The sequence below is a fragment of the Chiroxiphia lanceolata genome, chromosome 19, assembly GCF_009829145.1.
Source record: "Chiroxiphia lanceolata isolate bChiLan1 chromosome 19, bChiLan1.pri, whole genome shotgun sequence".
NCBI lineage: Eukaryota > Metazoa > Chordata > Aves > Passeriformes > Pipridae > Chiroxiphia > Chiroxiphia lanceolata.
Window position 1 is genome coordinate 6,375,279 of NC_045655.1, and position 12,776 is coordinate 6,388,054.

At 46.2% G+C, this 12,776-nt stretch overlaps 1 protein-coding gene across 2 annotated transcripts in view; it reads left to right on the forward strand.

The window, feature by feature from the left end:
• The window catches only part of ACSF2 (acyl-CoA synthetase family member 2), a 37,195-nt gene that overhangs the window by 7,038 nt on the left and 17,381 nt on the right, over positions 1 to 12,776 (forward strand). For both annotated transcript variants that reach the window (XM_032706940.1, XM_032706939.1), the window contains exons 3-10: positions 457 to 585; positions 1,585 to 1,638; positions 4,257 to 4,375; positions 4,599 to 4,761; positions 5,189 to 5,284; positions 6,184 to 6,332; positions 6,937 to 7,028; positions 8,158 to 8,234. In XM_032706940.1, the coding sequence (XP_032562831.1) occupies positions 517 to 585; positions 1,585 to 1,638; positions 4,257 to 4,375; positions 4,599 to 4,761; positions 5,189 to 5,284; positions 6,184 to 6,332; positions 6,937 to 7,028; positions 8,158 to 8,234 (819 nt within the window). In that variant the 5' untranslated portion in view covers positions 457 to 516. The remainder of the gene's footprint in view (positions 1 to 456; positions 586 to 1,584; positions 1,639 to 4,256; positions 4,376 to 4,598; positions 4,762 to 5,188; positions 5,285 to 6,183; positions 6,333 to 6,936; positions 7,029 to 8,157; positions 8,235 to 12,776) is intronic.

Below are 12,776 nucleotides of genomic sequence, written 5' to 3' on the forward strand. Positions count from 1 at the left end.
GGAACCCCAAACTGGTCAAAAATCACACTATACAATTTTCTTTACTCAAGTCCTTTTCAAGGTAGGTGATATCCCAAAAGGGAGGCAGATCCAACAGTGTGGATGGGCCCAGCATGTGGGTAAGGCTTAGTCCCCAGTGTAGTTGATGAGGAGCCAGGCACTAAGTAGTCCTAGAGCAAGAATTAACTTACAACAATTTGTACCTAATTGCCCATTTTGGTTTCCTTCCTGCTTTATGGTATTGTTCCAGGCTTGTTATTTCTGTGCTTTCAGTCAACCTGCTGAGCAGGTCTGTGCTCTGGGGCTCAGAAGCTGCTGCAGCCACAGGCTGATGGGCTGTGCAGGGGAGGTACATTCTGTCCCATTTCAGTTTTCCCCAGAAAGCAGTGCCTGGAGACAAATATGCCCCACTGCATCCCGTGTGTGATCCTCAGGCTCTTGTCCTGTGATTTACAGGTGGACCAAGCAGCAGTTGGGCTTCTGGCTCTTGGCCTGAAGAAAGGAGACCGGCTGGGCATGTGGGGACCCAATAAATACGAGTGGGTTCTCATGCAGTTTGCAACGGCCCAGGCAGGAATCATCCTGGTAAGGAGTGTGCTGTGTCTGGGTTTTTAGCAGTCTGTTGGGAAAAGAGACAAATGTGATAGGAGACACTGGAGAATAAAGTTTGTTGTCTCTTTTTTTCATGCTCTTACCTGGTGTGCTGTCTATAACTGAATCCAGTATTTAAACAAGATCTGTGCAGCTCTCTGCATCTTTGTCCTCCTCTCTGTAGGGAAACACACTGCAGAGGATGGAGCAGCAAGAAACTACTGTGAACTAACTTGCAGCAGCTGATGACAGAAGGAGATGTGCTTTTGCCTACAGGACCAATTTTTGTGGGATGCTGCTGTCCCAACCCGTTACCAACTGGTTAGGTCCCTTCCAAATGTATTACTCCAAGGCACAAATGCTCATTTAAAACTCTAGTCCAAGCTGCATATCCCCAAAGACAATTTTAATTTGATAATATGACCTGGCATATTCACCAAAATGCACCTTATTTGGGCAGTAAGGTCTAAACCTAGCCTTGTGGTCTGTTCTCTTCATCCTGGTTTAGCCCAGTGTCTGCAGGAACAGGGTGGAGGAGTGTGGCTCAGTATGAACCTGGGGGTGAACTCAATTCCAGCAGCCAATACTGCTTCTGTGGAGAGCTGGACTGGAGAAAGTATTTTATGGTTGTCCATCAAGAATCCTGTCTTGCACTCGAGTTTTGATCAAGTTTAGTGGATTGACTGTCTTCCAGTGGGACAGGAGGTCTGGTTTCTGTTTCTGAAACTCTGTTTTGACTGTGTGACCTCTGTCACATAAATCTCTTTTGGGACTGTTGTCTTTTGTGCAATCGCAGAATTTGGATTTTTTTTTTCTGTGGATGTGGAATCCCTCTGGTGGTGAGCTCTTAGTTTTGTGTGTTGGAGGAGAGGCTCTGAGTGTGGCTTATCCCTGGGAGAACTTTTCTGTTGGAATATGTGCTGGGGGGAAGATTTTCAAGGCAAGGGTAACTCTGGGTAACTCTGATCAACTTTCTTGTTTCTCCCTCCTCAGGTATCTGTGAATCCAGCCTACCAGGCCTCTGAGCTGGAGTTTGTCCTCAAGAAGGTTTGTATGGCACTCACTAATTGATTTGTTGTGAAAACACCTACAAGCAGCATCTGGGAGAGTGGGGACATGGTACAGATGAGCTTCTGCTTGGGCATATTGGGGATAACTGGCTGGAAATCAGGGCTGGTGGTGGGTGTGTAGAGGGGACAGTGACCAAGGGGACCAAGCTTCAGTTCAGTGGTCACAGATGTTGCTGTTCCCTGTGGCTGCCACCCTGTCTGTTTGATGGACACTTCTGCCTCCTTCTCATCCCCCTCCCTCCCTGCTAACAGCCATGTATTGCCTATATTACCCCAAACCAACCTATCTGTCAGCAGTCATTTACTAGGGAATGAGATAAAAAAGGCAAGACATCTCCTCTTTGCGCCTCCTGCTTGGGGCAACAATCACCTTGAAAGTAGAACCTCAGAAAGAACCAGCCTACTTGGTAGCTTGATTTCTCCTTCCCAGGTTTGTCTGATGTCTGGCTGGCCCTGGGTTTAAACTGGTTTAAGTCCTAGGTATTGCCACTGCTTACCATCTTTCTGCTGTCTGATCCTGGCCACCTCAGCTACCCTCATAAACCTGCCTCAATTTGAGCCTGCAATGTGCAGAGCACCAATCAATTTAAACTGCTCAGGCTCCTTAGCTTAAATAATGAGGAATTCGGGTTATTAAATGTTTGATAGCTAAAAATTAAGATTAAGAAGCTAATTTGTTCATCTGTTGTTTGTTCAGCTTTAAATCAAAGGGGAGGGAACACTTCTGGATGTTCCCAGCACCATCCAAGTTTATTGTTTTACCTAGAAATTGGATAATTTCCAGCAATTGAGGGAGACTTTTCTCTCGTATCAGTAACTCTCTAATTGGGTCATGGGGCTGCAATTTGAATTCTCATTTCATCCTTCATTTAAGCCTCTCGCAGCTCTCGCTGGTGTCACTCCTGTTCTCGTGTGTAGGCGTTGAACCCAGTGCTGCAGTGGAGCACGTCTCTTCCAGGGTGGATGTCCTCCTGCTTCTCTCACCCTCTGGAATGTGCAGCTCAGTACTTCCCTTTTTCCCCAGCAAGACTTGGCTTTGGTTTTCCTTTCCATCTCCCTGTGTCAGAGTCTGCGCTGATTTTTTCCTCTGGTGTAAATCTGGAGTGTCGATGGGGTAAGAGCAGAAATGTGCTTCAGCTCCATTGGGGATTGCTCCTGTCTTGCCTTCCCACGTTTGCCAGCATTCACAGCTTTTCTATGCACCTTTGGCACTGGGATCTCTCATTTTCCTCACCCACCTAATGATTTGTTTGTGTTTGTTAATTTGCACAACAAAATTCCTGAAGGCTTTAGGGCTTTGCCTGTTGGATCCTGTCCGCCTGTGTGGTCCCATTGTTGCTCCATCGGGTCCCCTCCCTTTGGTGTATATGGAAATGAATGCAGAATAACCATTCCTTGCATTCCTACTGTATTTCCAGGGCTTTGAAAAAGCAAACTGGTGACAGGTTTCATGTTCTAGGTTCTTGGAAGACAGGTCTGCTGCCATTCAGGTTGAAACCAAGTGGGAAGCGCTCAACCAGAGACCCTTATCTCGTACAGCATCAGCCCTGCAAGCTCCTCTCCTCACATAGTACCTGTTTTTCAGAGCTGGTTCAACCAGAACTGTAGTTTGAAGGAATTAATAGTAAAAAGTTACAAAGGCCCAAAACAGACTCAGCCCCCTGGGTTCTGGGCAACTTGTTCCAGAAAATAGAGCAAATGTTTGTCTTCCTTTCTGACAACGCCTAGAGGGTACTTACAAATTGTTTATTGGCATAACCTTGGTCTCCTCATTTCCCAGACTTTGGGAAAATAATGAAAACAGCCAAGTAAATAATTTCTGTAAATAGTTTATTTCTCAAGAATGCATTTTTTGGAAGATGAAAGCAGTTTGCAAATCTGGGTCAAATTCAGCAAATCTCCTCTGCTCAAAAAGAAATGAAAATTCTTGGAGTAATTAAGGCACTTTGTTTTGGGATTATGTAAATGTAAGGGTTGAATGAAAAATGTTTTAATTTTCAAAATAGCTAAAGCTTTAAAAAGATGTGGAAAAAAATCTTAGGAAAAGGAACCCCTTATGAAAAAACTCCCACAATAAAATCTTGGCTTGGCCTTAGAGGCAGGATTTAGGTTTCCTTGTTTTTCCAGAGTTCCTCAAAATTCCTCATTTCAGACCAACACAAATTAATTTGTTTTAACTTTATTTATTTCTTCATATTTTGGGACTGGGGTTTTTTTTTGTTAGTGTTGAGACTCATAGTCTGAAAAATGGGTTGCTTGCCTTGTGCTCACAACAAGTAGTGTTGATCCTGGGCGAAGGGGGAACCTCAGGCTACAGCTCTGCTCTCTTGCCCAGCAAAAATCATCCAGCCCATCCTGATCCCGGCACCGAGGAGGAGCAAAGCACTGGCTGCACGCCTGGATCCAGGCTTGGAGTGCTGGATGTGCCATGGCAGCACCTTGCCCTGCCCTTGGCGGGTTTTATGAATGCACAGATGTTTGCTTTTGTCCTCAGTGAACCTCCCTGTGGTTCCTGTGTTGGTGGTGGCTGATCTTTACTGTGTCCTGACCATCAACCCAACGTGACTTCTCATGTGTTTCTGTCTCCCTCCACAGGTTGGCTGTAAGGCACTGGTGTTCCCCACGCAATTTAAAACACAGAAATACTATGATATTCTGAAGCAGTCATGTCCTGAGATAGAAAAATCCAGTCCAGGGGGAATAAAGAGCAAAAGGTGAGTTAGGAACACCTGGTGTTTTTGCACTGACCCCACAGCCGTGTCCTGCCTTGTGTCCCCTCAGCTGTACAACACAGGCTTTGGTGGAAGGAGGACCTGTAATTGGTCTCATGTGAAGAGAAGTTAGGCTGGCCTGGAGGTTTACCCTGAGCAGTGTGCACCTGTGTGGGCAGTTTTCTCCTTGTTCTGTTATTGCTGATGCTGTTTATCTCTCTGCCAGGCTACCTGACTTATCCGTTGTTATCATGTTGGACTCCAAGCTGCCTGGCACCTTCCACATGGATGAAGTGATGCAGGCTGGGGACAGCAGCCAGGTGAAGCAGCTAAGAGCAGTGGAGCAGACCCTGTCCTGCAATGACCCCATCAACATCCAGTTCACTTCAGTAGGTGCCCTGCCTGCTCCATGTGGTTGAGTTTCTTACTGGGGACATGGGGAAAGATGTGTGTGGTGCCGAGCATCCCATTTCCTTTGCCTTCTGCTCTCTGAAAACAAGCTTCCAGCTTTTGCTGTAGGATGGAAGAAGAAGCTGGAAGCATTCCCCTTACTTCTTCCATTCTTGCTGCTCAGTCCTGTGTCAAGGGCTGATGGAGATGAGAGGGTGTCAAGTGAATTCTGTTCAGCTGAAGTTTGGTTTTTTTGGTGTGGTTTGGGATTCAGATTCCTTTAAAGAAGCAAAAACAGTGTTCCATGTCTGATTGGAGAATGAAGTGCAAGATCACCCCAGGGTCTTCCTGGGAAATCTCTGCAGAGCACACGAAGCTCATCCTCAGAAAAGGTGGCATCACTGCATAATGCCCTGTGTCTTCCAGGGCACAACGGGAAGCCCCAAAGGAGCCACCCTCTCCCACAGGAACATTGTGAATAATGCCCATCTGATCGGTCTGAGGCTGGGGATCGCACAGCAGGTGGGTTTTGGTGGGAACACAGAGAGACCACATGTGTGGAGAGTGTTGGTGCTTGCTCAGAGACAGGGCAGGATGTTTTGCTGCAAATGACATTGAGGGATATTAATGCACAGCATTTTGCATTTCAATGGAGTTCATTGATGATTCATTTCAGTTTCATGTGAAGGTTTTTTTTTGAGGGAGAAAAAAGAGCTATCATTTTGTGGGGGAAAAATCATGAAATTATTCACTTTTCGTTTTGGTGAATACTTATTTCAAATAATTGCAAGACTAAGTGTTAGCTTTGAATTCTGTTGAATGAGGTTTTAATTTGGTTTACATGACTTCGTTTAATGTCATGTTTACAGTCTCATAACTCTTATCAGGGTACAACCTCTCTATTTGTAGTTTCTTTTAAAAATTGTTAAAGGCAAATATTTTCTTTTGAAGTTCTGAATTATTTATTTCTAACATATCAGCTTTGATCCAGAAAATAGATGAGTTGTTTCAATCAGTCTTCAGAGTCTTTGGTGTTTAAAAAAAAAATAAATAAAATTAATAGCATGTGCCAAGTCCTGAATATTTCATGCCTGTCACAGCACTCCCACTCTTCTCTTTTGGCATATAATGTGTAAGCAATAACAGGCTAAAGAGTCCAGCAAAAAAAAAAAAAAATTGCAAAATTACAGAATGAAATTTTGACATTAGAAAACTTCCCAAGGTGATTTTTATTAAAGGCAGGAGGTGTGAGAGTCGTGTTCCCACCTAACAGGAACACAGCTGAATGTCAGCTTTCCAACAGGCGGATCAGGAAAAAAAGTCTCTCTGCTCAGATCTTTGCTCTTCAGCAGTGAGATGGGCTGGACACGGGCTGGGGGGGGATGTCTCTTCTCCTCACTTTTGTCTGTGGCTGATCCCAGGACCATCGGTTCTGCCTCCCTGCACCCCTCTATCACTGCCTGGCGTCGGTGGGAGGCTGCATGGTGATGGCCCTGCACGGGTCCTGCTGCATCTTCTCGTCTCCCAGCTTCGAGGGGAAGGCTGCGCTGGAGGCCGTGTCTCGAGAGAAGTGAGAGCTCGTTTGTGTCTTGTTACAGAGCAGTTCATGGCTGTGGCTGTGCTTCTTCCCTCGCCTCACCTGCCAGGACACTGCTCACACCCTTCCTTCCAATGGTGGGCGAGTCGGGTTTGCTGGTGCACATACTTGTGCAGGCACTTCAGGAGCCAAAATCTGCTGTTCCAGCTGTACTTGGGAGTGTGTCACACTTCTCCCAAAATTAAAGGATCCACATGGCTTTGGCTGGAAAGCGTAGTGGTGTCTTGGTTTGCTGTGGCTGGTGTGTTTTCACACACCTGCCCTTCTTCTCTAAGTCCAGCTCAGTTGTTTTTCCAGGTTGTTCCTCAAGTGTAACATGTGAAACAAAAGAGCTGTTGCTGTGTCTGCATCATACATGCATATCTGTCTATGTTTATATATTTTTATATATATCTATATCTATATATCTATCTGTGTGCTGATGAGTAGCACATCTGCTGTGCCTGCCTCTATGCTGCTGCTCTGCAGCCTTGTGAGGGGTGGGATGGGATGGGTGCTGAGCTGGGGTGCTGAACTGGGGCTTCCCCCAGTTCTGGCTCTGCAGCTTTGCCTTTTTTTCCCCCCCCTCTTCCTCAAGATGCTCCTTCCTCCTCGGCACACCGACCATGTTCATAGACATGCTCTCCCAGCCAGACTTTGACTCCTACGACCTGTCATCTCTCCAGGGAGGTAAGGCTCAGAACTCAAATGGAAAAATCCTGAGAAACAGGATATTCCTGGTTCCCTGCTGGGTGGCTGTGTTAAGTTTTGTGAGCAAATGGCTCTTCTGGTGGGAAGAGTTTAGTTGTGCGAGCCTTGTGTTTCCCCTGTTAATTTGATGCTACATTTCCTTTCCCTGGGGAATCCTTAGATCATTATGTATTTTAGGACTCTTCTCTCATCTTAAGGCAGTCCTAGGAAAGGACCTTTCCGTTTTAGCTGCAAGGGGAGATATCAGGAATAGCCTGATTTTCCTCAGCTCCCATCTCACCAGCCACCACCGTGTGGCAGCAGATGCTTTCTGTGCTTCAAGGTGGTGCAGTCCCTAAAGCAGAGCCACGCTGGGATTTCTCTCTCTGACCTAAAGTTTCCTGCCAGTTTCTGAAGTCATTGATCTAAGTACTGGGGAGGGTGTGATACCCTATGCTGGAGCTTCCTCTCTTGTTGCAGCCAACCTTGAAAATAGCTGAGCTGAAACAGGGAGACCACAGCCCTTTTTGAGGCAGAGAGGCACAGAGAGAAGATGGTGCTGGAGCATAAAGAAATATTTAAGCAGTTACCTAATCATCTCTGCTATGTGAAAAATGATCCTGTCTGATCCTGTTCCCCAGAAAAGCCCATATATTACTCCACTTTTCTGCTCTGTCATCCTAGGGTGAAACAGGTGGCAGTGGGATCTGCCCTATCCCAAAAGGGCTGCTCTGTGCAAGGCAGGAGGAAAGGTTTTTGGGTTTATGGTGAGGATTGATGGGACTGTTTGTCCTGCTAAAAATCTGTGCCTCTTTTTCCTCTGAATCTTTCCTTTTTTTAGGAACTGCAGCTTGGACTAGGTTTGTGCTATAGAGTTTATCTTCCAAACGAGTGAACTCTGCCAACCCTTAATTCATTCAGGCAAACTGACCTTGCTGCAGCCTTTGCTTCTAGAATAACTATAAATAACAATGAAACAAAGTAACTATAAATATAGACAGTATTTTGACATGAGCCATTGTATCCCAGAGATCTTGCCAGCATTGAACTCAGGGAGTGCAGAACCATTTGAGGGACTGCTCCTGGGAATAAATAGATGGTTTCCAAGGTCTTTTCCTCTTTCTTCCAGGAATCATTGCAGGTTCTCCTGTTCCCCCTGAGATCATGAAGACAATTATGACCAAGATGAACATGCCAAATCTCGTGGTGAGTTGTGGCTGCTGTAACCAGACCTATGACGGGTGTTTGTCATGGTGAGACCCCAATTTTGGGTGTATCTGGACCACAGTTGTACCTGGTGGTGCCAAAGTTTCTGAGATCAGCATGATGGGCCCCTGGATGCGAGGCCAGGCTGAGGAGAGAAGGTGCAGAGGGGCTGGGAGGCAGAAGGGGGGTTCTGCTTGGTTGCTCTTGGGGATCTGGGGAGAAAGCTTTGTAAGAGGAGGAGACATTGCATTCAGGGCCATGAACTGAAATTCTGCTGGTGCATTTCAAAACTTTTATAAACATTCTGTTGTCCACGCTGCAAGGATGGTGATGGAAGAGGCATTGCTGGTTTGTGTTGGTGTGGGTGGGTGCACGTGTCCCTCTTGCTGTGGGGGCTGTCGAGTTGGTTTCACCATCCTGGGTTGCGAGTGGATGCAAAACCTTGTTGCGTGTTTTTTGTCGTTGGATCGTGGGAATGGTGCCATCCACATGCACAGCACCAGGTGGTGTGTTGCCAGAAGGGCAGCACGTGTTGGGCCACGTGTTCTGCTGCTCCACTGCATGTCCTGACACCCTGGGCCTGTGCAAGAGCATCAGCACCTCCTGCACGTGGAGGGGAACGGGCCGCCAGCGAGGGGGCTGGTGGCATTCCAGGTGACACATTTCCTAGGCAAGTCCTGCCATCTGCAGGTGAATGGCTGAGCCAAAAAAGGATTATCTTTGTTTCTGTTTTACTCTGAAGGAAGTTAGTTCAGTACCACACTGCTTCTGAAGGCTGAGGAAGCAGGCTGATGTGATGGACAAACACGTGGGGCTGGGAGTCAGATTAGGCGTGTTGTTCTTGGCAGACCCCAACTGCACCAGGGTTTTACAGGGACAACTGTGTGTCCTGCCATGGACCAGGGGAATCCAGGGCATCTGTCCTGGAGCCGCCTCGGAGGCAGCCAGGGTTTTTTCCTGGATATGATGCTCTTAATGCCAATCTGATAACACCAGGGGCAACCCTGGTGCTGTTGTTTGAACTCTGTCAGGTGACAGCTACCTATTTTTATAATAAGCTTGAGTTTGGCCTCACAAAATATTTTCAGGCATTACTGCAAATGCCCAGGGCTCATTAGGTGTCACATGTTCCTGTTTTGTAGAGGGAGAAATAATAAAACCCTCCCAAACAGTTGTTCTGCCCATGGGATAAAGAGGATTAAGTCTATATTTGTACCACTGGTCTCATGTTACTCCTGATCCCTCCAGCCCTCAGACAGACACAGAGAGACTTGTTGACTTCATATTTGCAGCAAGAGCTTTATACAGAAGATGTACATAAGAAAATATACAATTTGATTTCTATATAGGAGACAGAGGAGTTTTCACCCTCTTAAAGGTCATTTACACTCAGTTACAGAGGAATAAATATACATATATTTATATAACTCTTTGGGATTAAAAAACGTAGTTAAATTGAAACTGTGGTGGTGTAATAGCCATGACAATAAACCACAGTCATCCTGGTGTCCTGCTAGATCCTCTGAGGTATGGGCAGGGAGGAGAGGAGGGGTGCCTGAGCCAGCTGCACGGTGCATACCTTCTCCTCTTGGATGTACATCTTGGTAGACCCCACAGAGTGGGAGGGAATCCAGTCTTCAGATGGCTCCAGTTTTGGGGATTCCCAGTACTGCTTCCCTTAAAGGATTTCTGGCCGACTTAGGGAGATTTTTGCCTTTTGGTGTGGAAGGCAGCTCGGCCTCAGGGCCTCTGGTTCTTGGTCACTGCTTCACTGTCCCCTCAGCCCTGGCCTGCAGGGATCCCCTCCGTGGGAAGGCAGAGGAGTCTCTTTGTGTGGGTTGGGACCGATTTTCCTGATCAAGCAGCTGGGGGAGGGATGCTCCTACCTTCCCACTTGCTTCCACTCCGCTGGAATGGGAGAGACAGCGACCAACTGGTTGATGGGGGACGTGGGACGTGTTTCCTCTGGGAGAGATGACTGTGTTTTACCGGCAGGATCTAGGTTAGCTTGTCTTAGTATGGTCATGCATAGTTTAGTTTTTAAAAACGCCTCTTTTAAAATACATAAGGTGTCGGAAAAGATTGAAAAGGTGGATTCCATCCTGCGATCAGCAGAGAAGCGGGGAGTCGGAGGAGGCTGGAGGTGTTTGGATATGTCAGAAATGTTTCCTGACAGGTAGGAGAAGCTCAAGGAAGGACTCGGAAGTCAGTAGTTTTCTGATGGTTGAAGTGACCGGTCACCAGGACGGGCCATACCGGGGCCTGCTAGGGTGAAAAAAGAGAGAAGGCCACATCTTTAAGGAGATTTATCAAGCACAGCAATAAACTTGTGGCATTTGTCTGTTTATTTTTAAATCAGCGAATGAAACCCATCCTTGAAAGTGAGGAGCTGGGAGTCAAGGAGCTGTTGCAGGTTTCCACAGTAGAGAAGATGGGTTAGTCCTGTCTCTGAGCTCTTCTGCCAGTTTGCTGTGTGACTCCTAAGTATCTGTCATAGTTTGAAATTGGCCCCCCCTGAGAAGCTGGGAGATCTACAAGGAAATCCCCCGAAGGCTCGGGCTCAGGGTTGGAATTTCTACAAAGTAAGAACAAAATTCTGACTGCCATTCTTAAATCTGCTGCCTTGGGAAAAATGAAGGACACTAACCAGTGCCACAAAAAAAAAAACACCTGAAATGAAGGAACTGTGGCCTGAGGAGTGACAGAAAGACTTTTCTCTTTTCTTCTTAGACTTTTATTGAAGGAAAAGAGGAATTTAATTCAATGTGTATATATATATACATGCGTGTATAAATAAACCTTTGTAAATATTTTCCCCTTCCCCAGCTTCTCAAGGGGGGCCAATTTCAAACTATGACAGTATCTTACCCAAAGTGTTGATGGTCAAGGAGCACTTTCTTGGTAAAGTAAAACCCAGAGCAAAATTTTCAAGAATAGTGAATTATTTTGGTGCCCCAGTTCTGAAAATCCAGGGCGGGTAGAATTCTAGAAACTATCAAGCAGCTTTTCATCTCAGATGTGGTCAGTGACCCCAGTCACTGCTGATCCCTGAAATGCAGACCCCCTGTGGCTGACAGAAAGCAGCCTGGCTCTCAAGAGGTGCAAGATGAAGTCAGAGGTACTTCATATTCCTTAAACTTCATGCTCACCACGCTGGAGTGGGTTTGTATACCTGCATTTTGGCACTGACACCCGAAGGCACTGAGCTTTGTCTTCTGCAAGGCTGGAACAAGTAGTTTTCTATTTCATTAACACTTGTAAACCTGTTTGAGGGAGCTGGATGAAAGGTACTACAGGAAAAAAAACAGGCATTACTGGTGGGGTTTTTTTGTTTCATGGCTTTCTTACTCTCATTATGGAGGAGTGAACTGGGATTGAGCTCAGGCAGGGAGAAAAGAAGGTTAAGAAGGGTCAGACCTGTAAATAAAAAATATTTAAGTATTGTGGTTTAGAAAACTGAAGTTTTTCCATCTTTAGAGCAGAACGTTACCCGGCCTGTATGGAATGACTGGTATTTCCATCTCTAATCCATAAAACCTCTGGCGCTACAAGAGAAATAACCACTTTAGAAAGGCACAGAGCAGCTGGCATAATCCCTGACATTTTGGTCATAAATCTCCTTTCTCCATCCTGTTGTGCATATCCTTAGTGAACTGGGAACCAAATGGCCATAACTGGGCTTAGGGCTTCTGCCTTGTCCTTTCTGTTCTGAAAGGGCACAGTGCAGGGTCACTTAACAGATGATCAGAGTTCCCTTTCCTAAGAGCTTACAAACTTCCAGGCTCATTCAAGGTCCTCTGGAATCCGTACAAGCTTCAGACCTATTCCCAGGATGGGAAAAATTAAAATACTTGGGATGGAGTGATGACAGTTGTGGCTTTTTTGCTCCTCTGTGGGCTGAATTTAATACTCTTGGTAGTTTCCAGCTGTGGAAGGTGTTTGTGGGATCGGTGTTTGGATTGGTGGCTGTCAGCAAGCTCATTGCTGGAGGGAAAGGCAGCCCTGTCTCTGACTCACCTTCTGGCCCAGGACACCTTACCAAAGAATATTTGCTGTCTCAAACCTCCCTCTGCTGGGATACTCATTTGAAGGCATCAGCCCTTGTTTTTAAATACCTGACTGTCTTGGATGGGAATTGTATTTGCTGAAAGGCAAGAGCTGGATCAAGAACTGCTCCTTGTGGAAGGTATCTATTTTACTTTGGGCTGGGCAGCCTGGGGCCAGATTTCCCAGCAATGTCCTGCCCTGGATTTCACACCAGACCTGCAGGACCTTTACTAGGGCAAAGGGCTGAGCATTTCCAGTTGGTTGGAAAACCAAAGCCTGTGTGATCCCAGCTCAGGGCAAGGGTGGGCTAAGTCTACCCTTGTTTTGATATATCATGCTTATCCCTGTTGCCCAACAATTACATCTTGACTCAGTATGAGGCTTCATTGCATTTTACAGGGGGCATATCACCATGGTTCCTGAGGCATGATTGAGGCTTAAACCTTGTTACAATATAGGGCTTTTTTTTGTTTTCTTAAAGTACAATAATTACTG